Genomic DNA, 27,376 nt, shown 5'->3' with positions numbered 1-27,376 from the left:
GTTTAGTGTAATGAAATTGAGCTTTCTTGAAAATGAAGTAACAAAATAAAAATGTAAAAAAATAAAATAAAATAAAATAAAAATGTATAAAAAAAAAAAGGAAAATTTGAGTTAACTTGTAAAACAAGTCACTAAGAAAAAACATTAATGGGAATGCATGTGGATTTGAAAAGTTGACTTTTGGTCAACTGTTGACCTTGGTCAAAGGTTGACTTCGGTCAACAGTTGACCTTGGTCAATGTTGACTTTTTTTTTTAAATTTTTTTTTAAAAAAAATGAAGAGAAAGAAAGCTTTGGTTGGGTCAAAAAATGGGGTATGACATGTGGATTAGATTAAGCAAGACTGAGGTACTTCCCTTGAAAGAAGATGATGTACATAGGGTGTATGAGCTTCCAATGGCGGGGAAGCAGATTAATGTCGATCTTTGCTCGGAGGCAGCAATAAAGAGCTTGAGAAAAGAATTAGGATTGAATGGTAATTATTCTGCTTCTGTGAGGATGACAGAGTTGGAGAGAGTAGTGAAGACTCTAGAGAAACCAAAAGCGTGGGTGAAGGGTGCAATATGTTTTATCATTCACAAAATTTTGTGCCCCACTAATAGTAGCTTTGTATCTCTCCAATATGCACACATATTAGAAGATCCAGCTGGGGTATCCTCATATAACTGGTGCTCACATGTTCTTGGATATATGAAAGAAGGCCTGCAAACTGTGGAGGTTGCAAATCCATTAGCGGACTTCCACTTCCTAATGGTAATCATTCTATATATATATATTTTAAAAATAACAAAGTGTTTGACTTTTAAATTATGTATGTGCATGTATTTATTGTGCAGATTAATTACATGGAGAAAATGGGGAAGAGAAGCCCATTTCTGACAGGAAAATACAAGCGGCCATCACTTCGTGATTGGGATGTCAAGACGGCAAACCAAGACCTTCAGAAGGTCCATGACCTTATGGGACTCGAGCATGGACTGACAGCCGGGGTAACAAGGCTGCACAACACCGATGAAGGTCCGCTTGTGTTGTGTTTTGATGCATATACTTGTCCACTCTCTAAGGTGAGAGGAAAATAATCATATAACTACTATTTATGCAATATTATGGTTTTAGCTAATAATGGTTGTAAATAGATGCAACACTAGTTTATGAGTTGAAATTTTCTAGCCAGAGAGCCAAGCCTCTCTGATTCACATATTTCTCACATTACACTTTACATAATTGCTTAATGTGCATGTGGAGCCTCATACTGATCAATTGAGACCATATTCTACACTAAATTATAAACTAAACAAGATTGTGTAGTTCATGATGTGACTAATGGAGATTGCATAGAAACAGTGTGTCAATAATCTCTTTGGATGTACATCACTATGTGTCAAAATGACATATGCTTAACTGTTAAGTGTTTGTAATATTATGCAATATTATGGTTTTTAGGTGAGGGATATCTTAATAGTACATAATGTATATAAAAATTGCAGGCAGAGATGCATCTCAGTCACTATAGGTCTTGTATACGGATCTACACTACAGCCGCGGAAACCTTGGAAAGAAGGATAGTTGAGGGAGATGTTGGAACTTCTGGGCAAAATGATGCAGTTCCAAAAGAAACAAACAAACCCAAGGACAATCCGATTAAAGTGCAACTGACTCAAGTGCAACCTGAAACTGAGGAGAATAAGAGTTCAAGTAATGGAAACAGGATGGAAGTACCTGAAACTGATGATAGTAGAAGTTTGAGTGCCAGAACAGATAAAACCCGCAAAAGAAAAGAAAGAAGTTTTAGTGTGGATAATGGGCAGGCTCAGAATGAATCATCCATCCCACACACAAGCACTCGAGGGGAAGAAAGGTACTACATCTAATTTTAAGTCTTAATAGGGTTTAGTTAGACTCTGTAAAATAATTTTGTAAATAATGTTCAATAACTGTATCCGCTGATTCATAGTCTATTCAAGGTAGCTACCCATCATGATTCATGTTTAATGTGAGCTCCAATTGGGTCAAATGAAAATGATATTTAGAGAAAACTGACAAAACCATACGATAACAAATTGTACAGGAAAAAAATTCCATAATCCTCTGATAGCAGTTATCATAAAATTCCATAATACCCCGTCTGTCTCAATTTATTACTGATGGTTTCAGATTGAATAATGACAAAGATGTAGAAGATGAGATCGATCACAAAATCATTGATGATGATGAAGAAGCTGAAATTGATGCAAAAAGCCTTGATGATTCAGTGAGAAAAGCATGCCATATAGATCTTTCCTTTACACAGGAAACAATCTTGAAGTTTCCACAGTTTTTTGATGGGGGGCTAGCTTCAAATGCAGGGTAAGAAATGAAGATATATGATGTGTTTTAATGGTTATATGAATATATATTTGTGATGTGTAAAACTATAAGAACTAACTAATGGTTTTCTATATATAATGGTATATGATGGTTTTCTATATAGTGAAACAAGCAATGTGAACCAAGCACCCGTGATGGAGGAGGAGAACCCGAAGGAGAAGAAGCCTTTGAAATCTGAGGAAAGAAACTTGAAGTTTCCAGAGTCTTTTAATGGAGGAGAAGCTTCAAATGCAGGGTAAGAAATGAAAATATATAATGAGTTATAATGGTTTTAAATTTGTGTTGTGTAAAACTATAAGAACTAACTAATGGTTTCCTATATATGATGTGTTTGCCAATAGTGAATCAGTTAAGACACAATGCAAAGCAAGCAATGTGAAGCAAGCAAACCCGGAGGGGGAGAACCCGGAGGGGCAGAAGCCTTTGGAATCTGATAGAGTTATAAAGTAAGAATGATTCAATGTGACAACTCTACTTTACGCTTGATTCATTAAATTCTGCAAAATATTAATTCTGCAAACTAACAATTACGTAATTTATTCGACAGTGCAATTCCGTTAAGGTCGGTGTTACCAGAACAAATAATCAACATGGATAATGTCAAGACTGTGCAGAGAAAGAAAAGAAAGAAGCATGATATGCTTTATTCTGGTGGCACATATCCTGAGCGTAGAAGAACTGTGAAAAAATCAAAATACCTTGCAAGCCCGTATGATGAAGCTGTGTACGAGTCAAATGCAAATAAGATGCAGAAGGATATATCAACATTTGGATGGAGCATTTCACATGATGAGTAAGTTGATTTATCACTCATTTTTTTAAAATTTTGATTTATCTTGCATGTGGTTAGAGTAAGTAAACATGCAGTGGGTGTGAAGATATTTATTGTAGCTTTTTGATTGGACTATGTCATGCTATCTTTTTTTTCTTTTCAATAATCTCTGCATTCGACTTCTAGTGATTACTTCCTAAATAAGAAATAAAAATATCTAGTGATTAATCTCTTGAGAGTGATAACTGCCTCAAAATAATCTCTTGAGATAACTGGTGTAACATCCCAGACTGCTTTCAGGATCGCCGACTGACCCCACAAACCAATACGAGTCTTTTCAGCTCATTTTGTCCTCACTCGCACGCTTACCGGGAAACTTCCCAGTAGGTCACCCATCCCAAAATTACTCCAAGTCAAGCACGCTTAACTGTGGAGTTCTTATGGAATGAGCTACCGAAAAGAAGATGCATCTTGTTGATATAGGTAGTACCAAACAATTCTTATAAGCCTTCCTTCAACCATGTAGTCCCATACCTACACGACCTCAGGATCCTTCTCATATTCCGATGTGATTCGGTTCCTCTATAAGCTGTCGGGAGCCGCTCATTGCCGTGTCTTGTGCACCGGCGACCACTCCCCTACTCTCGTCAGCCGTGGGTGTTACATGCCCACCAGCTTCTGCCTGGTTCGTCCCCGAACCACACCGTACTGGGAGAGGTCTGCTCTGATACCATTTGTAACATTCCAGACTACTTTCAGGATCGCCGACTGACCCCACAAACCAACACGAGTCTTTTCAGCGCATTTTGTCCTCACTCGCACACTTACTGGGAAACTTCCCAGTAGGTCACCCATCCAAAAATTACTCCAAGTCAAGCACGTTTAACTGTGGAGTTCTTATGGAATGAGCTACCGAAAAGAAGATGCATCTTGTTGATATAGGTAGTACCAAACAATTCTTATAAGCCTTCCTTCAACCATGTAGTCCCATACCTACACGGCCTCAGGATCCCTCTCATATTCTGATGTGATTCGGTTCCTCTATAAGCTGTCGGGAGCCGCTCATTGTCGTGCCTTGTGCACCGGCGACCACTCCTCTACTCTCGTCAGCCGTGGGTGTTACAACTGGATTTTAATTAAATTGAAATCTTTAGTTAGGCTATGGTTGGAGAAAGTTGTTGATAAATTATAAGTTACCTAATAGTGAATGTTATAGGCTATTGGATAACTTGGCGAATTGAATTTGTAGTGATCGATAAAATTAGTTGTTGAACTTACGAATACTAGTTGAGGGTGGGCGTAATTAATCATACCATTAGATATATGTCATTTTCTGCATACTAAATCCAATGACTTGTAACACATGAAGTCTGAATCCAATGACTTGTTGTTAGTCAGTCTGAATCCAAATGGTTCCAATGACTTGTTGTAACACATGAAGTCTCAATCCAATGACTTGTAACACATAAAGTCATTCCATCTTAATCCAATGACTTGTAACACATGAAGTCTGAATCATAACAACTTGATCAAATAGTCCAAATTCGCAACAGTGTTGGCAATTCATTGTTTCTCTAAAAAAAACTAATTTGTGTTGGAACCATTTGTTTGGAAAATCAAAATCCGCTGCCCTAAATTATTCCAAAAACATTTGTCTGTGGAAATGGTTTCTATGTGTTGTACTCCAAAACCATTAGATGTACTTAATGGTTTTGGTGTACAAATATGAGGATATATAAAGCTATAGTTCAGTAGAATTTAGTAGAAAGTTTGCCTTATTTCTTAGTTCCCTGAAAAGCCATAGCACTTAAAGTTTCTTCAATAAAATTCCATTCAAGACTATCATACGCCTTAGCTATATATGTCTAGTTTAAGACCAATAAAACCTTTTTTCTTATTTTTGAGCATATGAAGTTTATGAAAAGTTTCAAAAGCAAGTAAAACATTGTCAGTTATTAGTCTTCTTGGAACGAAGGCACTCTGATAGGGACTTATAAAACAGGTTTGATACGATTGGAAATAGTTTTGGTAATAATCTTAAGCATCACATAACATAAGGCTATGGGTCTGAAATCACTAGCATTCATAGGATTGGAAATCTTGGGAATTAGGCAGATGAAAGTATTATTAAAACATTCAGGGTTAGCCTCGTTATTAAGAATATTAAGGATAGAGAGGGAGACATCATGACCAATGATGTCCCAAAACCTTTGGAAAAATAAAGGTTGTTAAGTTGAAGACATTCACTCGGGTTTAAACTCAATATCCTGTGTGTGAGTTTCAACAATGTTTGTCATTTACATTTTCACAAAATCACAGAGATATCCACGTCTCAACAGACTATGACCTGGTAAAAAATACTATGAAACTAACTTGGCGAATTCAATTTGTAGTGATCGATAAAATTAGTTTTTGAACTTACGGATAAAATGTGGTTGTAACTTTGATCTGGTCTTAAATACTTTGATCTCAGATAATATCCTAAATGCTAAATGCTTTATAATAATGTAGGGAGGAGATTTTGTACTGCTCGGATAACAGGGCTCATGCTTTCAGTCTGCAAAGGAGAGACTTGTGGACACTTCAAAAAGATGAATGGGTGTCATGCTTCGTGCTAAATGCCTGGGTCAATTGCTTGAACTGGAATCAACCTGTAACAGCTCGATTTTTCGCTAGATTTATTTTATTATTTATTTAATTCTCCTATGTGTGTTAATATGTGCTCTTATGTGATTATTTGCCTTTGTGTGTATTTTTGGTTGGGAATTGTAGAATTCGGTGTTAGAAGGGTATTTTAGTCATTTTGGACTCAGGGGTATTTTGGTCATTTTATGAGTAGGGGTAATTTAGTAATTTTGAGAAGGATTATTTTTAGTGCTTAGTGAGAGTAGTTATTTTACTAAGTTACTAGTGAGAATGTAGTAATTATTTTATTTCCGGTAGTTGACCGTTGTTATTACATTTTACCATTAAGTGAGTAGTAACATTTTGGGTTAGAATAGAAATGGGTTAGGCCCATTAAGACTTTGTGAGTTGAGCCCAATTAGATAGAGCCTATATAAACTCTAGTTGGTAGTGAGAATAGGGTTTTACCAACATTTCCACAATTGAGAAAAGATAGAGATAGAGAGAAGATAAGGGTTTGAAGAGGAGATCTAGAGGAGGCTAGAGAGAGCTAGAGATTCAAGCTTTGGGAGCTAAAGTGAAGCCTTAGTGTTGATTGTGAAGAATTAAGGTAAGGGGGTTAGGCTTTAATCATAATCTAGTAATTTAATTTCTACCCCAATTCTTTGCATAATTGTGGTTAAGTGGTTAATTTGATTTTAGATGAATGATAGGATTATATGCATGAATTGAATGATAATTGTGTTGTTGTTGTTGTTGAATTTGTATGTCAAAATGGGTACATATGAACATGATGAGTTTTTGTATGAAATTGATGATGAATGATGTTGTCGTTGTTAGATTGATGATGAATTCATGTTCAAATGTTGTTGTTGTTGTTTTGATATGTGTTGTTGATGAATTGATGCATTGGGTATCATGAATTGATGAATTGGTGATGAGAATTGTTGTTGTTGTTGAAAGTTGAGAAAGTTTGGCGAATTGGTGAATTTTGATGTGTTGATGTTACAATCTCAACACTTGTGTATGTTTAAGTGTTTCGAAGCATATATGACCTATAAACATTTTTGGGATTGAGTTTTGGGGTTTGGAATGATCAAAATTGAGATTTTTGGGTGAAAAAGGGTTGAAACCCGAAACATTTTTCTGCAGAATTATGACTGTTCGCTTAAGCGAACGCTTAGCGAATGCGTAAGCGAACATCATTGCAGGTTCTGACTTCAGTTCGCTTAAGCGAACCAGGCCTTCGCTTAAGCGAACCTGACCAGTTTCAGCCACCTTTGATTTTTTGTTTTGTGCACTTGTGGACCAATCTGAGCTTTTTAAAATGATTCTTTTAACTTGTTTAACCTCTGTTTATATCTTTAATCGTACTGGAACATTGTATGAGTTGAATTGGACTTGAATTTGTGGAATTCACTTAACTTTTGAAAAATGGTCCAAGAATGTCAATTTTCTGAAAACCCGTTTTTCTCATGGAATTGAAGTAGGATTGAAGTTGTATATTGTTTACATGATTTCTAAAAATGGTTGCGATTGGTTTCATCAAGTATTAACATGTTTTGCTTTGAAAATTGCATTTTTTGTAAAAATGATAAAGTGAGACGAACTTTGCAATTTTCATGATTTCGTCGTGTTTAGCCGGTGAAATGCCAAAGTATACCCTACTGTACTTATATGTAGCCTAGGGGAATACTTAGTTGAGGCATTGGATCTTGTTTGCTTGGTTTTGGTTCAATACTTCAATTATTTTGAAAAGGGAATACCGATAGACGAACTTGTTGAAAATAGTTCTTTTAAACCAATTGCATTACAAATCTTTCATGAATGGTTTTATATGATTGATTGATGATATATGGATGATTGTGGATGATTGAATATGATGTCTATCATGATATGATGTGTTGTTCCATTTTACTTGGTTTATGAAAAGTATATGGAATTGATATGATATATGATATAGTTGACGTTGATGTGTGTGATGATGACTCTTACGTGGATTGTGATTGTTGAATGTGTGGACATGTATACTTGATAATGCAATTGTTGTTGAGATAGTCAATGTAATTGGAGGTGTACTTTTACATTGGTGATTTGTAAGAGAGGAGGTGTACTCTTGCATTTGTTATGATGGAGTTGTGCATTGTCGGCTTCTTGTTGTATGTCCATGCATCATGATCATATTGAGTCGTATGTGAAATGTAAGAGAGGAGGTGTTCTCTTACATAGGTGATTGGTAAGAGAGGAGGTGTTCTCTTACTTAGATGTTCGGTTGGCATCTATTGTTGTTGTTATGGTACCACATGCATATATGTGTCGAGTATAGGCGCATTGCATATTGAAATGGTGTTTTGTTGTGATATATGAATGATGTTTGTTGGTGATGAACATGTTGATGAATGCTAGTTGCGATGTTTGAAGTTGTTATATGAATGTATTTATTAATGTTAACTGTTCATACAAGCTATTTGAGAAATGAATTGGATTATTGATGTCAATTATTAAATGTTGATTATGATTAATGTAATGCTTACCCCCAGTGGTTTTTGCCGCCTACCTGTCTGTATGGATGGGTAGACGTTGTGCAGGAGTAGTTGCTTGAGGTGAGTGCTTGGATAGCGGGAGCTTTCTCCGTTATCGTCTGGTGTCGTAGCTTAGGGCTCTGATTAGGGTCGGTGTCTTATGTTATGTTGTTGAACTCTGTTTTTATTATGATGGTCCACGTGTCGGACTTGGAGGATTTTCGTATGATGTTGTATTTTGACCATGGCATATATATTTGGGAGACGTATGAATTATATTCCGCTGTGACTGTTGAGATATGTTATATATATATATATGCATGTATGTTTGGATTTTGGTTTTTGCGTTAGACGTAGCGTCTATTTCTTGAATATTTGTTATATTCGCGTGTTTTATCGCTTTAATAGAAATAGGGCGTTACAAGTTGGTATCAGAGCCGTGGTCAGTCTTGTCCTGACTAGTATGCGTTGATTTTTCCTGTTAGTATGCGAATGGTAATGAGCTACCTTCGGTACTTGTTTGTTGTGCTGTTGTTCTTATCTGTTGGTTGGTTATGTGTAGAAGTGAGATGGCTGGTGGTAGAGATGATGGAGCAATTGCGCAGGCTTTGACTGCAATGGCACAAGTGTTGGCTCAGGCTAATGAGCAGGCGACAGTTGGTCATCGTGATCCTGGAGAGGCTGAGGACCGGAGGCTTGATTGTTTCTTGAGAAACAGTCCGCCGACGTTCAAGGGTAGGTATGACCCGTATGGAGCTCAGCCATGGATGCAGGCCATGGAGAGGATATTTCGTGCTATGGTGACTAGTGAGGATTAGAAGGTCAGATTGGCTACTCATATGCTTGCTGAGGAGGCTGAGTATTGGTGGACCAATGCTAAGGGAAGGCTTGAGGCCGGTTGTGGAGTTGTGACTTGGGCTAGGTTCAAGACTGAGTTTTTGGGGAAGTACTTTTGATAGGGCCAAACCGCAAGTGCACGGCCTATCGAAGTAATAGTAGTAAGTAGAGTATCGTTCCGCTAGGGAGTTGTTCAACTTAATTAACTTTTTAAAGAATGATTAGAAGAGGAGAAAGTTTAGTAAAAGGAGGTTTGATTGCTGAAGGTAAAAACAATAATAATAAAGGGCCTTAGGATCATTGGTTCATCATAATGACTAATCCTTCACTAGACAAAACCTAAACATCTAATTTCATGATTTACACACTAATTTCTAAAGACCGGTTTCCCTTAGCCCCTCACCTTTCCGATGAAAGTCCAGTGAGAGTTTACTTCTAGTAACCAAGTCTATTTCACTGACATGATTACTAGAAGATGCATAGAGGATCGAAACTACTCTTTGTCTCAATAATTGCAAAGACTATTTCACTGTTTTGCAATTATTGTCTAGATTCACTTGTTCCAACATCAAGACTCCGCTCTCGCTTTATGAATTGATGTTTGGGATGATGGATTAACGATTATCAAACCCTTCGCTTTCGCTTCCACAGTTTGATAATTGTTAATCCACGTTAAGACGGTGAATCTAGATTAGAAATTAGGGTTACATAGAAATTAGGGTTTAGACATGTTTTGTTTAGGATTGAGTCATTAGACTCCCCATCAATCCCAAGACGAAGAAGTCTACTCACTCATGTTCATCGTAGACATGGGGGAAGAAGAGAGAAAATATCAGTAAAGTAAATTGCGAAGAAAGTAAAAGGGAAAATAAAGACTTTTATTAAAATAGCAATTGAAATAAACAAAGTAAATGATGATTGTTTATGGTGGAGAGCTACTCTATTTATAGCTTTACATTCGATTTAGAAACTAAGCAACTAAAGGGATAAAATAGTAAAGCTGCAACAGGGTAACTTGGGCTTGAAGAAAAGCAGCAAAAGTGGATTCTGGGACGGGCACGGCCGTGCCACATGTTGGCACGGGCCGTGCCAAGCTTCTGACTTTGGGGGAACATATTTTTGTCCCGTATCTTCGTATTCTTGCGCTGTATTTGTTCCAGTCCTCTTTCTTTTGCTCCAAGGCACCTTCCACCATATATTTATTCCTAAAATAAAATAAAACACAATTTGAAGTAAAATATTCTAAACTAAAATAAAATGCAATAAAATAAAATCAAATCTAAAATAAAAGTAAACTAAATAAGGCAATAAATAAGACTATCTATGACTCATCAAACTCCCCCACACTTGAATCTTTGCTTGTCCTCAAGCAAAAGGCAGCAAACATAGCAGCAACAAAAGATTTGATTATGGCAATATTAAGAACAAATGTCTCAAAAGAAAGGCTTTGCTTCAAGTACACTAATTACAATTTCAAATACTTCTCATGAACCTATTCTACCCAACATCAAGTCTCAAGTGAGTGTGTGTGTGCAGTCCAACCCTTTTCTTGCTCCTGTATAAGACAGATATTATGAGGAATAGGTTTTATCCCTAGTGCTAAAGTAACCGAGAAAAGTCCTTTCTTCATTTCATATAAGAGTGATGGGAATTTAAGTTAAGATTGATTTAATTTAACAATTGAGCACAAGGGGCTGGAGATGCTTAGGGGCTATCTATCCTAGTAGGAAGTCTTCTCGGATGTAATTGTCCTTTCCCCCTAGATTCAAAATCACCCTAAGCAGTGCTGCAAAATTATTTATTTGTTTCATCTCCGCGTAGGAAGTCTTTTTGGATGTAATTGTCCTTTCCCCCTAGCATTGATGAATTTGTTTCACTTTAAGTTCAAATTAAGGAGTCACCACCACAATTAGGAAGTTAGGGATTGTCCTTTCCCCCACATGTTGGTGCCATTCTCCCGCCCCATTATAACTTTAACAATTTAAGAATATAACAATTAAGAACATTGATTAATTTCCCACACAAACTTATACTACTTTTACTCTTAAGACTTTAAAGGGTCTAAGTTAACACTAAAGATAGAACGTGTTCCTTAAAATACCTATTCATACATTTGCTCAAGGATTGCAACTGAGTGCTTTTCTTATTGGAGATTTTCACAATAAAACAAGACATGGGTATAGCAAGAACATAAGAAACACAAGAAACTACCTTCATGTACAAGAAGCAACCTAAAGAAGAGACAAAACAAAAAAAAAATTATGCCATATTTTACATTAAAAACAAGCTACTAGTTATGCCTCTTGCTATAAAAACAAAACAAAAGAATAAAGTTCAAGGGAGTTTGGGAACACTACGACTCTAGACACTTTATTAGGCCCCCCACACTTAGGGGAAGCATTGTCCTCAATGATTCAAAAAGAAAAATAAAAGAAGAAGAAATAGAAGGGGAAGAAAGGGGTGCAGAAAGCTCACAGTGTGCTATGAATAGCAAAAATTGATGAATTTTGGGATCTGCAAGCTGGCACGGCCGTGCCAACCTCAGCACGGGCCGTGCCAACATTCTGTTTCTTGCCCCCCATTTTGCTTGAAAAACATGGCACGGCCGTGCCAACATCAGCACGGGCCGTGCCAACCTTCTGGTAAGGAGGCTTCAAAAATTTTCAATTTCTTGAATTCTTGTCGAATCATACTTGGACAATTACCTACAAGACAACTTAGAACAAAGAAAAACAAAACAAAAGCAGTTAAAAGCGTGGGTTGCCTCCCACGAAGCGCTCTTTTATCGTCATTAGCTTGACAAAAAGAAAAACAACTTTAAGGCGGGTCAATAAGTCTCCAAGCAGCCACTACTTCAGTCCCTTCCCCTACATTGTAAACCTTTAGCCTATGTCCGTTAACTTTGAATGGTCCGGTTTTTTCAGAAAAGATTTCAATAGCTCCATAGGGATAGACCTTACGGACTTGAAACGGACCAGACCACCTAGACCTTAGTTTTCCTGGAAAGAGCTTCATCCTAGAATTAAAGAGTAATACAAGGTCACCAATTTTGAAGTCCTTTTTAAGGATATGTTTATCATGCCATTTTTTTGTTCTTTCTTTGTAAATGCGAGCATTCTCATAGGCATCTAACCTAAGTTCTTCTAACTCACTCAGTTGAAGTTTCCTTTTTTGACCGGCTAGTTTTGGGTCCAAGTTAAGATTCCTAATTGCCCAATAAGCCTTGTGCTCGAGTTCAATCGGGAGGTGACAAGATTTCCCATAAATTAGCTTGAAAGGAGTCATTCCAATGGGAGTTTTGTAAGCCGTTCGATAGGCCCAAAGAGCATCATCAAGCTTACTTGACCAATCTTTCCTAGAGATAGAAACTGTTTTTTCAAGGATGGCCTTTATTTGTCTATTTGATACCTCGACTTGTCCACTAGTTTGTGGGTGATAGGGTGTTGCAACTTTATGTTTCACTCCATATTTTTGTAAAAGTTTTTCAAAATGTTTAGAAATGAAGTGAGACCCTCCATCACTTATGACAACCCTTGGCACCCCAAACCTTGGAAATATAATTTTCTTGAACAATTTCATAACTACATGTGCATCATTGGTGGGGGAAGCAATGGCCTCAACCCATTTGGACACATAATCAACAGCCACCAATATGTATTGATTACCAAAAGAAGAAGGAAATGGCCCCATGAAATCAATACCCCATACATCGAAAATTTCAACTTCAAGGATGTTGTTTAAGGGCATTTCATTCCTTTTAGTAATATTACCGGTGCGTTGACAATTGTCACATTTAGAAACAAAGAGATGCACATCCTTAAAAAGTGATGGCCACCAGAAACCAGATTGAAGTATTTTAAAAGAAGTTTTTTGACTACTGGCGTGGCCACCATAGGAGGAGGAGTGACAATGGTGAAGAATACTACTTACCTCGCTTTCAGGGATGCATCTTCTAAAAACTCCATCCGAGCCTCTTTTGAAGAGGTAAGGCTCATCCCAATAATAGTGCTTGAGATCATGGAAGAATTTTTTCTTTTGCTGGTAGTTCAAGTTAGGTGGTAGTACTCCTGCTGCAAGAAAATTAACAAAATCTGCATACCAAGGTGTGTTAGCTTGTGCCTATAAGAAGAGTTGGTCATCCGGGAAGGAATCATCCAAAGGCAACTCATTCTCATTGGGTTCCCTAAGGCGGGACAGGTGATCAGCTACAACATTTTCAGTGCCTTTTTTATCCTTTATTTCAATGTCAAATTCTTGGAGGAGCAAAATCCATCGGATCAATCTTGGTTTGGCATCTTTCTTGTTTAACAAATATTTTATTGCCGAGTGATCTGTGTAAATAATGATTTTTGATCCTACCAAGTATGGCCTGAATTTGTCAATAGCATAGACTACTGCTAATAGTTCCTTCTCAGTTGTAGCATAATTTACCTGTGCCCCATCAAGTGTCTTACTTGCATAATAAATGGCGTGCATCTTCTTATCTTTTCTTTGTCCCAACACGGCCCCAACTGCATAGTCACTTGCATCACACATTATTTCAAAGGGTAAGTTCCAATCTGGCGGTTGTATGATTGGGGCAGTGACCAAAACTTCTTTTAACCTGCAAAATGCTTTTAGGCATGCATCATCAAACACAAAATCTGCATCCTTAAGAAGCAAACTGGTTAGTGGCTTAGTGATCAAAGAAAAGTCTTTAATGAAACGGCGATAAAATCCGGCGTGTCCTAGGAAACTCCTTACTTCCCTTACTGAGGTAGGAGGAGACATTTTTTCAATAATTTCGATTTTTGCTTTGTCTACCTCTATACCTCGTTCAGAAACTAAGTGTCCTAGGACGATTCCTTCTCTTACCATGAAGTGGCATTTCTCCCAATTCAGCACTAAGTTCACCTGTTCACATCTTTCTAAAACTTTTTCCAGGTTAGTTAAGCAATTATCAAAACTGGATCCATGCACAGAAAAATCATCCATAAAAACTTCCATTATATCTTCAACAAAATCAGAAAAGATAGACATCATGCATCTTTGAAAAGTAGCGGGAGCATTGCAAAGACCAAAGGGCATTCTCCTATAGGCAAAAGTGCCAAAAGGGCATGTGAAGGTAGTTTTCTCTTGGTCATTAGGGTGGATGGGTATTTGGAAGAATCCGAAATAGCCATCTAAGTAACAAAAGTGTGAATGCTTTGCTAACCTTTCTAACATTTGGTCTATAAAAGGGAGTGGGAAGTGATCTTTACGGGTTGCTTTGTTAAGCTTCCTATAGTCAATACACATCCTCCAACCGGTGACGGTTCTAGTTGCAATGGATTCATTTTTATCATTTTTAATAACAGTGAGACCACCCTTTTTAGGTACAACTTGAACTGGACTAACCCATTTAGAATCAGAAATTGGATAAATAACACCTGCATCTAGGAGTTTTAAGACTTCCTTTTTCACAACTTCTTTCATGTTAGGATTTAACCTTCTTTGGTGCTCAACGGAGGGCTTATAGTCCTCTTCAAGTAGTATCCTATGTGTACATAATGAGGGGTTTATTCCCTTAATGTCATCAATGGTATAACCTATAGCCTTAGGGTATTTCTTGAGGACATAGAGTAATTTTTCAGTTTCTACCTCATTCAAGTTTGCATTCACAATAACAGGGTAGGTTGAGTTAGGGCCCAAGAATTCATACCTCAAGCTTGGTGGGAGTGGTTTGAGTTCCCACCTTTGGCGCCTCTTTTGGTAGAGGGGCTGCTTCTTCTTTCATTAATTCTTCCATGCCCAAACCTTCCATGGGAGGGTTTTCATTCAATAACTCCTCGTAAGCTTTGGCATCTCCTTCTAGCTTTGTACCTGCATCACTAACCAAGCATACCTCCAAACCATCATGTGTAGTTGATGCTAAGGAGCATTCTTTCACACAACGGTCAATTATATCTAACATGCAACAAGAATCTTTAATGGAGGGATTTTTCATAAGTTTAGCAAGTTCAAATTCAACAGTATCTTCACCAACATTAAATTCAAATTTCCCATGTTTAACATCAATTATAGCCCCCGCGGTAGCAAGGAAGGGCCTTCCCAAAAGTATGGGTACTTGGTTATCCTCCTCTATTTCCATCACAACAAAGTCCGTAGGGACGTAGATTTCTCCTACCTTGACAGGGACATCCTCTATGATTCCAGCTGGATACTTAAGGGAACGGTCTGCTAATTGTAGGGTCATCCTAGTTGACTTAAGCTCCCCCAATCCCAATCTCTCATAAAGAGATAAATGCATCAAACTGACACTGGCTCCTAAGTCACACATTGCCCTCTTTACTATTTCAGACCCTATGACACAAGGTATTGAGAAACTTCCTGGATCCTTAAGCTTGGGTGGCAACTTATTTTGGATGATGGCACTACATTCCTCCGTAAGGTTCACCGTTTCACTTTCCTCAATTTTTCTCTTTTTTGAAAGAATTTCTTTTAAAAATTTAGCATAGGTGGGCATTTGAGTTAGGACATCGGTGAAGGGAACATCAATGTAGATTTTATTCATCATTTCAATGAACTTTTTAAATTGCTCATCAAGCTTAGACTTGGCAAATCTTTGAGGGAAAGGAATCTTTGGTTTGAAGGGAGGTGGTGTAACTTCCTCACTTTGTGGTTTCTCACTCTCTTCTTTAGCCATCTCACCTTGCGGTTCACTAGTCTCTTCCTCACTAGGCTTGACTCTTAAGGGGTCTTCTAATTGCTTACCACTCCTAAGTGTAACGGCGTTCATTCTAGGTTGGCAAAATTGAACAACTAGAGAGAGCTGAGCCTCTAAGACCTTATTGTGAGAGAAGATAGAGTCTACTTTTGATGTAAGTGAAACAAAAGAGTCATTCAAAAGTCTAGTTTGATTTGCAAGCTCTTTGAGCTGCTCGGATTGGTTAAGAAGATAATTTTCCATTAAAAGTTCAAGATTAGACTTTTGAATAACCTTTTGGTCATTAGCATAACTTGGTGGTGTTGTTCCTTGAACCAAGGGATTTTCATTAGGGCTTTGGTCAAAACTTACCCCTTGGTTGTTTTGAATAAAGTTTATTTGCTCAACACTACCTAGTTTGCATTCACTACATGTTTTACAAGGGAATGTAGGAGTAGTATCACTAACATTAAGTTTTTCAAATTTGTGGGTTAGTGCATCAATCCTAGAAGCAAGGTGGTCATAGTTAGAGACTTCGTACATACCTGCCCTCTTTTTGGAGGGTGAAGACTTTGTAGCGAGTTCTTCATCAGTCCATAGAAAGAGATTTCGAGCCATGTCTTCAATCAATGCATAGGCTGTTTCGAAGTCTTTGTTCATTAGAGCACCACCTGCAGCTGTATCAACAAAGATTTTAGTAGCATGAGATAAACCATTGTAAAAAGTGTGGATGATCAACCATTCCTCTAGTCCATGGAGGGGGCAAAGTTTAAGCATATCCTTAAAATGTCCCCATGAATCATGAAGAGATTCCCCATCTTTTTGAGTAAATTGAAAAAGCTTTGCCCTTAGTTGGCCGATTTTTGATGGGGGAAGGAAACGGATGAGAAATTCACGCTTTAACTGGTCCCATGAAGTGATGGAACCAACTCTTAGGGAATGGAACCAATTGAGAGCCTTATCTTTTAGAGAAAAAGGGAAGAGATGTAGTCTCAAGGTTTCTTGGTTTTTCTTATATGTTACGGTGAGCCGCCAAAAGGTTGAGATATGGAGATTGGGATCCTCATCGGGGGATCCCGAAAAATAATTTTGCTGCACCATTTTAAGTTGGGCAGGCTTAATTTCAAAATCTTCATCTTCAACCGTTGGATACACAATAATAGCATATGGCTCTTCCATTGAAGGAGTCACGTATTCTTTAAGAGCACGTCTTTCAGCCATGTTGGTATTATTTTTATGCTTTCCAAGAAGTTAATGATGAAGAAAGATAAAAAGTTAAAAATAAAAAGAAAAGAGAAAGAAGAGAAAATTCTAATCACTAAGAAAAAGCTAATTAAATTAGTTAACTCCCCGGCAACGGCGCCAAAAACTTGATAGGGCCAAACCGCAAGTGCACGGCCTATCGAAGTAATAGTAGTAAGTAGAGTATCGTTCCGCTAGGGAGTTGTTCAACTTAATTAACTTTTTAAAGAATGATTAGAAGAGGAGAAAGTTTAGTAAAAGGAGGTTTGATTGCTGAAGGTAAAAACAATAATAATAAAGGGCCTTAGGATCATTGGTTCATCATAATGACTAATCCTTCACTAGACAAAACCTAAACATCTAATTTCATGATTTACACACTAATTTCTAAAGACCGGTTTCCCTTAGCCCCTCACCTTTCCGATGAAAGTCCAGTGAGAGTTTACTTCTAGTAACCAAGTCTATTTCACTGACATGATTACTAGAAGATGCATAGAGGATCGAAACTACTCTTTGTCTCAATAATTGCAAAGACTATTTCACTGTTTTGCAATTATTGTCTAGATTCACTTGTTCCAACATCAAGACTCCGCTCTCGCTTTATGAATTGATGTTTGGGATGATGGATTAACGATTATCAAACCCTCCGCTTTCGCTTCCACAGTTTGATAATTGTTAATCCACGTTAAGACGGTGAATCTAGATTAGAAATTAGGGTTACATAGAAATTAGGGTTTAGACATGTTTTGTTTAGGATTGAGTCATTAGACTCCCCAACAATCCCAAGACAAAGAAGTCTACTCACTCATGTTCATCGTAGACATGGGGGAAGAAGAGAGAAAATATCAGTAAAGTAAATTGCGAAGAAAGTAAAAGGGAAAATAAAGACTTTTATTAAAATAGCAATTGAAATAAACAAAGTAAAGGATGATTGTTTATGGTGGAGAGCTACTCTATTTATAGCTTTACATTCGACTTAGAAACTAAGCAACTAAAGGGATAAGACAGTAAAGCTGCAACAGGGTAACTTGGGCTTGAAGAAAAGCAGCAAAAGTGGATTCTGGGATGGGCACGGCCGTGCCACATGTTGGCACGGGCCGTGCCAAGCTTCTGACTTTGGGGGAACATATTTTTGTCCCGTATCTTCGTATTCTTGCGCTGTATTTGTTCCAGTCCTCTTTCTTTTGCTCCAAGGCACCTTCCACCATATATTTATTCCTAAAATAAAATAAAACACAATTTGAAGTAAAATATTCTAAACTAAAGTAAAATGCAATAAAATAAAATCAAATCTAAAATAAAACTAAACTAAATAAGGCAATAAATAAGACTATCTATGACTCATCAACTTTCCTGAGGATTTGACGACTAAGAAAGAAGTGGAATTCTTGAACTTGAAGCAAGAGAACCGTTCAGTGGCTGAATATGCTGCAAAGTTTGAGGAGCTTTCGAGGTTTTGTCCGTACATCAATGCGGAGGATGCTATGGTTTCTAAGTGTGTGAAGTTTGAAAGCAGTTTGAGGCCCGACAACTACCAGTATATGTGTATTCAGGAGATCTGAGACTTTTATACTTTGGTGCATAAGTTTCGTATGTTTGATGATGTCGGAAAGGTTAGGGCTAATCATTACAAGGCTCAGCATGATAAGAAAGGGAAGAGTCATGGATTTGGGAAACCGTATAACAAGGACAAGGGAAAGAAGAAAGAAGGTGGTGGAGGCTCTAAGTTGAATGTTGCTGAGGTCAAGTGCTTCAAGTGTGGCACGTTTGGTCATTTTGCTAATGATTGCAAGAATGGTGATAAGTGCTACAAGTGTGGGAAAGCGGGTCACAAGGCTTTTAAGTGTACTTATGTTGGGAAGGAGATCACTTGCTACAATTGTGGTGAGAAGGGGCATATTAGTACTAAGTGTGCCAAGCCAAAGAAGACGGCGGGGAAGGTGTTCGTATTGAATGCGGAAGAGGTGGAGCATCCGGATAATCTCATTCGAGGTATGTGTTTTATCAATAGTACTCCTTTGATTGCAATTATTGATACTGGTGCTACTCATTCTTTTATTGCGGTTAGTTGTGTTGAGCGTTTGGGTTTGGTTGTGACTCCATTGTCTCGAGGGATGGTTATCGACACCCCGGCTAGTGGTTCGGTGACTACTTTTTTTGTGTGTGCTAAGTGTCTTGTTAGTTTTGGTAACGTTGATTTTGAGTTGGATCTTGTGTGTCTTCCGTTGAAGCATATGGACGTGATTTTTGGTATGGATTGGATGTTGACTTTTGGTGTTAACATTAATTGTTTGACCAAGAGTGTAACGTTTTCTAAGCCGGTAGTTGAGATGGGTGAGAAGTTCTTAACCGCGGAACAAGTGAAGAAGTCCTTGGAAGGTGAAGCTAGTGTGTTCATGATGTTTGCTTCCTTGAAGGAGAGTAGTGAGAAAGGAGTTGGTGATTTGCCGGTAGTGCAAGAGTTTCCAGAAATTTTTCCGGACGACATTACCGAGTTACCGCCGGAGAGGGAAGTTGAGTTTGCAATTGATTTGGTACCAGGAACGAGTCCTATTTTGATTGCGCCGTATCGGATGTCTGCATCAGAGTTGGGTGAATTGAAGAAGCAGTTGGAAGAGTTGCTCGAGAAGCAGTTTATCAGGCCAAGTGTTTCTCCGTGGGGTGCTCCATTGTTGTTGGTTAAGAAGAAGGATGGAAGCATGAGGTTGTGTGTGGATTATCGGCAGTTGAACAAGGTGACGATTAAGAATTGGTATCCGCTTCCGAGGATATACGATTTGATGGATCAGTTGGTTGGTGCAGAAGTGTTCAGCAAGATTGATTTGAGATCAGGATATCATCAGATTAGAGTCAAGGCGGAAGATATATCCAAAACTGCGTTCCGAACGAGGTATGGACACTATGAGTATTCTGTGATGCCATTTGGAGTATCTAATGCGCCATGTGTTTTCATGGAATATATGAATAGAATATTTCATCCTTTTCTGGACCGTTTTGTGGTAGTGTTTATCGATGATATTTTGGTGTATTCTAAGTCAGAAGAAGAGCATGCCGAGCATTTGAGGATTGTGTTAGCTGTTTTGAAGGAGAAAAAGTTGTTTGCTAAGTTGTCGAAGTGTGAGTTTTGGTTGCGGGAAGTGAGTTTCCTTGGTCACGTTATTTCTAAAGGTGGTATTGTCGTGGATCTGTCGAAGGTTGATGCAGTGTTGCGGTGGGAATCACCTAAGTCTGTTTTTGAGGTTCGAAGTTTTCTTGGTTTGGCAGGTTATTATTGGAGGTTTATTGAGGGATTCTCTAAGTTAGCGTTGCCATTGACGCAGTTGACTCGGAAAGGACAAGCTTATGTTTGGGATGCTAAGTGTGAAAAGAGTTTCTAGGAGTTGAAGAAGAGGTTGACTTCAGCTCCAATGTTGATTTTGCCGAATCCGAAGGAATCGTTTAATGTATATTGTGATGCTTCTAAGATGGGTCTTGGTGGTGTGCTTATGCAGAATCGTCAGGTTGTGGCTTATGCTTCGAGGCAGTTGAAAGTGCATGAGAAGAATTATCTGACTCATGACTTGGAATTGGCGGCAGTGGTGTATGTGTTGAAGATTTGGAGGCATTATCTGTATGGTTCTAAGTATGAAGTGTTCAGTGATCACAAGAGTTTGAAGTATTTGTTTGACCAGAAGGAGTTGAATATAAGGCAAAGAAGATGGTTGGAGTATCTTAAGGATTTTGATTTCCAGTTGAGCTATCATCCTGGAAAGGCTAATGTTGTTGCCGATGCTTTGAGTAGGAAGTCGTTGCATATGTCTGCTTTGATGGTGAAAGAGTTGGAATTGATTGAGCAGTTTCGAGATTTGAGTTTGGTTAGTGAGTTGACACCGGAAGGTGTGAGATTGGGAATGTTGAAGCTGACGAGTAATATTTTGGAAGATATTAAGAATGGTCAGAAGGAAGATTTGAAACTTGTAGATCGAGTGGTGTTGGTTAACCAAGGTAAGGGTGGAGACTTCAGGTTGGGTGAGAACAGTGTTTTGATGTTTCGCGATCGTGTTTGTGTACCGAGTGTTCTTGAGCTTAAGAGACGGATTCTGGATGAAGGTCATATAAGTAGTTTGAGTATTCATCCAAGAGCGACTAAGATGTATCAGGATTTGAAGAGGTTGTTTTGGTGGCCTGGAATGAAGAAGGCGAATGCAGAGTTTGTGTATGCTTGTTTGGTTTGCCAGAAGTCTAAGATTGAACATCAGAAACCGTCGGGTTTGATGCAACCGTTGTTTGTGCCAGAGTGGAAGTGGGATAGTATCTCTATGGATTTTGTTGGAGCTTTGCCGAAGACTGTTAAGGTTTTGATTCGATTTGGGTGATTGTTGATAGGTTGACGAAGTTGGCACATTTTGTTCCTATCAAGACCGGTATGTCTGTGGCTAAGTTGGCTGAGATCTACATTGAGAAGATTATTAGATTGCATGGTATTCCTTCTAGTATTGTGTCTGATCGGGATCCGAGGTTTACTTCTAAGTTTTGGGACAGTTTGCAAGTTGCTTTGAGAACTAAGTTGAGGTTGTGTTCTGCTTATCATCCGCAGACCGATGGTCAGACGGAGAGGACTATTCAGAGTTTGGAAGATTTGTTAAGAGCTTGTGTTTTGGAGAAAAATGTCAGTTGGGTCGAATGTTTACCGTTGATTGAGTTTACTTACAACAACAGTTTTCATTCTAGTATCGGAATGGCACCGTTTGAGGCTTTGTATGGTAGAAGGTGTTGAACTCCTTTGTGTTGGTATGAGTTAGGTGAAAGTGCTTTGTTATGGCCGGAGGTTGTGCAAGAAACTACGGAAAAGGTTAAGATGATTCAAGAGAAGATGAGAGCGTCTCAGAGTAGGCAGAAGAGTTATCATGATAAGAGGAGGAAGGGCATTGAGTTTCAGGTTGGTGATCATGTGTTTTTGAGAGTGAATCTTGTAACTGGTATTGGTCGTGCTTTGAAGTGTCGGAAGTTGACTCCTCGTTTTGTTGGACCGTTTGAGATTGTTGAGAAGGTTGGGGTTGTAGCGTATCGGATTGCGTTACCACCAACATTGTCGAATCTTCATGATGTGTTTCATGTGCCTCAGTTGCGAAAGTATGTGTATGATGCGTCTCATGTGATTCAAGTGGATGATTTGGAAGTAAGGGATAATTTGACCGTTGAGACTTGGCCAGTTAGGATTGAGGATCGTGAAGTGAAGCGTTTGCGTGGCAAGGAGATCGTTTTGGTTAAAGTGATTTGGGTTGGACCGACTGGTGAGAGTGCCACTTGGGAGTCGGAGAGTAGGATGAGGGTTTCGTATCCAGAGTTGTTTCCTTCACGTAATTTTCGAGGGCGAAAATTATTTAGTGGGGGAGAGTTGTAACAGCCCGATTTTTCGCTAGATTTATTTTATTATTTATTTAATTCTCCTATGTGTGTTAATATGTGCTCTTATGTGATTATTTGCCTTTGTGTGTATTTTTGGTTGGGAATTGTAGAATTCAGTGTTAGAAGGGTATTTTAGTCATTTTTGACTCAAGGGTATTTTGGTCATTTTATGAGTAGGGGTAATTTAGTAATTTTGAGAAGGATTATTTTTAGTGCTTAGTGAGAGTAGTTATTTTACTAAGTTACTAGAGAGAATGTAGTAATTATTTTATTACCGGTAGTTGACCGTTGTTATTACATTTTACTGTTAAGTGAGTAGTAACATTTTGGGTTAGAATAGAAATGGGTTAGGCCCATTAAGACTTTGTGAGTTGAGCCCAATTAGATAGAGCCTATATAAACTCTAGTTGGTAGTGAGAATAGGGTTTTACCAACATTTCCACAATTGAGAAGAGATAGAGATAGAGAGAAGATAAGGGTTTGAAGAGGAGATCTAGAGGAGGCTAGAGAGAGCTAGAGATTCAAGCTTTGGGAGCTAAAGTGAAGCCTTAGTGTTGATTGTGAAGAATTAAGGTAAGGGGGTTAGGCTTTAATCATAATCTAGTAGTTTAATTTCTACCCTAATTCTTTGCATAATTGTGGTTAAGTGGTTAATTTGATTTTAGATGTAGAAATTCGTGCTTAATTGTGATGATAGGATTATATGCATGAATTGAATGATAATTGTGTTGTTGTTGTTGAATAAGTATGTCAAAATGGGTACATATGAACATGATGAGTTTTTGTATGAAATTGATGATGAATGATGTTGTGGTTGTTAGATTGATGATGAATTCATGTTCAAATGTTGTTGTTGTTGTTTTGATATGTGTTGTTGATGAATTGATGCATTGGGTATCATGAATTGATGAATTGGTGATGAGAATTGTTGTTGTTGTTGAAAGTTGAGAAAGTTTGGTGAATTGGTGAATTTTGATGTGTTGATGTTACAATCTCAAAACTTGTGTATGTTTAAGTATTTTGAAGCATATATGACCTATAAACATTTTTGGGATTGAGTTTGGGGGTTTGGAATGATCAAAATTGGGATTTTTGGGTGAAAAAGGGTTGAAACCCGAAACATTTTTCTGCAGAATTATGACTGTTTGCTTAAGCGAACGCGTAAGCGAACATCATTGCAGGTTCTGACTTCAGTTCGCTTAAGCGAACCAGGCCTTCGCTTAAGCGAACCTGCCCAGTTTCAGCCACCTTTAATTTTTCGTTTTATGCACTTGTGGACCAATCCGAGCTTTCTAAAATGATTCTTTCAACTTGTTTAACCTCTGTTTATATCTTTAATCCTACTGGAACATTGTATGAGTTGAATTGGACTTGAATTTGTGGAATTCACTTAACTTTTGAAAAATGGTCCAAGAATGTCAATTTTCCGAAAACCCGTTTTTCTCATGGAATTGAAGTAGGATTGAAGTGGTATATTGTTTACATGATTTCTAAAAATGGTTGCGTTTGGTTTCATCAAGTATTAACATGTTTTGCTTTGAAAATTGCATTCTTTTGTAAAAATGATAAAGTGAGACGAACTTTGCGATTTTCATGATTTCGTCGTGTTTAGCCGGTGAAACGCCAAAGTATACCCTACTGTACTTATATGTAGCCTAGGGGAATACTTAGTTGAGGCATTGGATCTTGTTTGCTTGGTTTTGGTTCAATACTTCAATTATTTTGAAAAGGGGATATCGATAGATGAACTTGTTGAAAATAGTTCTTTTAAACCAATTGTATTACAAATCTTTCATGAATGGTTTTATATGATTGATTGATGATATGTGGATGATTGTGGATGATTGAATATGATGTCTATCATGATATGATGTGTTGTTCCATTTTACTTGGTTTATGAAAAGTATATGGAACTGATATGATATATGATATAGTTGATGTTGATGTGTGTGATGATGACTCTTATGTGGATTGTGATTGTTGAATGTGTGGACATGTATACTTGATAACACAATTGTTGTTGAGATAGTCAATGTAATTGGAGGTGTACTTTTACATTGGTGATTTGTAAGAGAGGAGGTGTACTCTTGCATTTGTTATGATGGAGTTGTGCATTGTCGGCTTCTTGTTGTATGTCCATGCATCATGATCATATTGAGTCGTATGTGAAATGTAAGAGAGGAGGTGTTCTCTTACTTAGATGTTCGGTTGGTATCTATTGTTGTTGTTATGGTACCACATGCATATATGTGTCGAGTATAGGCGCATTGCATATTGAAATGATGTTTTCTTGTGATATATGAACGATGTTTGTTGGTGATGAACATGTTGATGAATGCTAGTTGCGATGTTTGAAGTTGTTATATGAATGTATTTATTAATGTTAACTGTTCATACAAGCTATTTGAGAAATGAATTGGATTATTGATGTCAATTATTAAATGTTGATTATGATTAATGTAATGCTTACCCCCAGTGGTTTTTGCCGCCTACCTGTCTGTATGGATGGGTAGATGTTGTGCAGGAGTAGTTGCTTGAGGTGAGTGCTTGGATAGCGGGAGCTTTCTCCGTTATCGTCTGGTGTCGTAGCTTAGGGCTCTGATTAGGGCCGGTGTCTTATGTTATGTTGTTGAACTCTGTTTTTATTATGATGGTCCACGTGTCGGACTTGGAGGATTTTCGTATGATGTTGTATTTTGACCATGGCATATATATTTGGGAGACGTATGAATTATATTCCGCTGTGCCTGTTGAGATATGTTTTATATATATATATATATATATGCATGTATGTTTGGATTTTGGTTTTTGCGTTAGACGTAGTGTCTATTTCTTGAATATTTGTTATATTCGAAATGTTTTATCGCTTTAATAGAAATAGGGCGTTACACAACCAAATGAAAACAGGACCATACTGGTTACACCATTCATCAATTATGTATGCATTACATTCCATGAAAGTTAAAAGTTTACAAACTGTTTATGTCTTTTTGGAATTGATTTTACTCATTTCATATATACAGGTTGACTTGGAAAGACCTGATGCCCTAAATATAACAAAACAAGTTGCATGCAAAAGGTTCATCGAGAGATTAAAAAAGTTCAAATACATGGATTGCAAGGCTATTGACCCTACATGCCTAGAATATGTAAGACTCCATTCATTATAGTTTTGGAAATTTCTGCAGATTGATTGTTTGAATTATATGATGTTGACTATTTTACTGATGAAATAGATAATGACGCCAGCACTAATTGGAAATTCGGGCTTTCATTATGTATGCTTCGTTGTTAATCTCAAGAGCCAAAAAATCCAATTCCTGAATAGCTTGATGGGAGAGACATTGCACATGAAGAATGGCGAAGCAACTGTCTACAAGAAGATGTTTGATGTATGGCTGAAGGAGGTGGAAGCATTTGTGACAGATTTGTATAAGAAAAGAAAAATCGCAATGCCTTTCGAGTTTACCACATTTAAGTGGGAAACACCAAGGATGCCTACTCAACCTGACAAAGACAGTTGTGGAGTCTTTTGCATGAAGTTTCTTGCTGAATGGGAGGGTGGCAATACACAAATGGAATCATTCAAAGACTGGTCCAAAATGAAAAAGCATGTGAAGAAAGGGAAAATTATGGATTTCAGAATCGGAATATGTTCCACAATAATAACTGACACAAGCAATTGCAAAAGAACCCATGTCGAGAAGGAAGCAACTTCATACTATGAAGAAATGCTTCAAAAGCTAGCACGTCCAACTTGAATTCGAATTAGTTTTAATGTTTTTATATTATTGAGTTTGATTAAAGATTTTCTGGATATGTATCAACTTCATACTATGAATTACTTTTATTATGTTTCTGGATATGTTTTTTTTTCCTAATGATCTTTCTAATGATCTTTAAAAAAGGTCTTTGTGACTTAAAGATAAAGCATAGATATAGGAGTAAGACATGAAAAGATAGAAGACAGAAGCAACACACTGGTAACGTGGTTTTTGTTCTATCTTTCTCCCAAAACAGTTGACCTTAGTGTTGTCTTTGTGTTTGTGAGAGAAACAAAGACAAAGACACCGCACCAATAACGCGTTTCTCAAATTCAATTCCATTCACATTAAACTCAAATTCAAACTCAAACTCAAATTCTAACTTCAGCAAAACGATGTCGTTAGAAGAAGAAGAAGAAGAAGAGGGTTTAATGTTGGGGTTGTAACGTCGCATGCCCCGCACTTTCACTTTATGTTTGTTTTTCGTGTTACCCTCCAGTTTTTACAGAAAGTGACACTAGTTATCCAGAGTCATGCCAAATAATTTGTAGTTCATTTTATTTGTTTCTTTTTATATGTTTCATAGTATAATGTTCATTTTATTTTATTTTTCAAACAAACTTAGGGGTATGGAATACTGAAACCATAAGTATGGTTGAATCGTTTTGATAGTCTTGTATGTAAAACCAATATAATTGTGTAATGGTTTTAAATGAAATTATTAATGGTACATGGGTTTAAATAATGGTTAAGATGTTACACACTAAAATTATTATTGAAACAATAAGTATGGTTTAATGGTTTTGATAGTCTTGTATGTGAAACCAATATAATTGTCTAATGGTTTTATAATAAAACAAAAGAATAAATGTAATAAACATTTAAACAATTATACACTAACTATAGTACACACTTATAACATTTAAAACAATTACCTAATGTGAATTAAACAATCAGTGACGACTTTTTTTGTACAGCCTCATCGTCTCTCTTTTGTTTCTTCCGTTGTAAAACGAATTTCTGCCTTTGTCAAAATATAATTGTGGTTTAATGGTTTTGATAGACTGGTATGTGAAAGAAAAATAATTGTCTCATGGTTTATAAATTAAAAAAAATGAAAATTATTATTGATAAATGGTTTTAAATAATGACTATTACTGAAACCATAAGTGGTATTTAATGGTTTTGTTAGTGT

At 37.4% G+C, this 27,376-nt stretch overlaps 1 protein-coding gene and 1 non-coding gene across 2 annotated transcripts; both read left to right on the top strand.

The window, feature by feature from the left end:
• The first annotated feature begins 321 nt into the window (after positions 1-321).
• On the top strand, positions 322-26,257 carry LOC146929419 (uncharacterized). The gene is made up of 11 exons (XM_085707316.1): positions 322-753; positions 837-1,064; positions 1,488-1,858; positions 2,155-2,346; positions 2,471-2,602; positions 2,709-2,813; positions 2,915-3,160; positions 5,651-5,792; positions 25,299-25,355; positions 25,441-25,566; positions 25,654-26,257. Exons 1-11 carry the CDS (start codon positions 322-324, stop codon positions 26,176-26,178), a joined length of 2,556 nt encoding a protein of 851 aa, XP_085563442.1. The 3' UTR covers positions 26,179-26,257.
• Positions 16,536-16,642, top strand: LOC146929420 (small nucleolar RNA R71). Its single transcript, XR_015009190.1, has one exon. It is a non-coding gene; the product is annotated as a small nucleolar RNA R71 (small nucleolar RNA).
• Positions 26,258-27,376: the final 1,119 nt, after the last annotated feature.

The sequence above is a fragment of the Medicago sativa genome, chromosome 4, assembly GCF_051527215.1.
Source record: "Medicago sativa cultivar Bolivia chromosome 4, Bolivia_mono, whole genome shotgun sequence".
Classification (NCBI taxonomy): domain Eukaryota; kingdom Viridiplantae; phylum Streptophyta; class Magnoliopsida; order Fabales; family Fabaceae; genus Medicago; species Medicago sativa.
The sequence above is the reverse complement of the archived record's forward strand: the minus strand, read 5'-3'. Positions and strand labels throughout refer to the sequence as shown.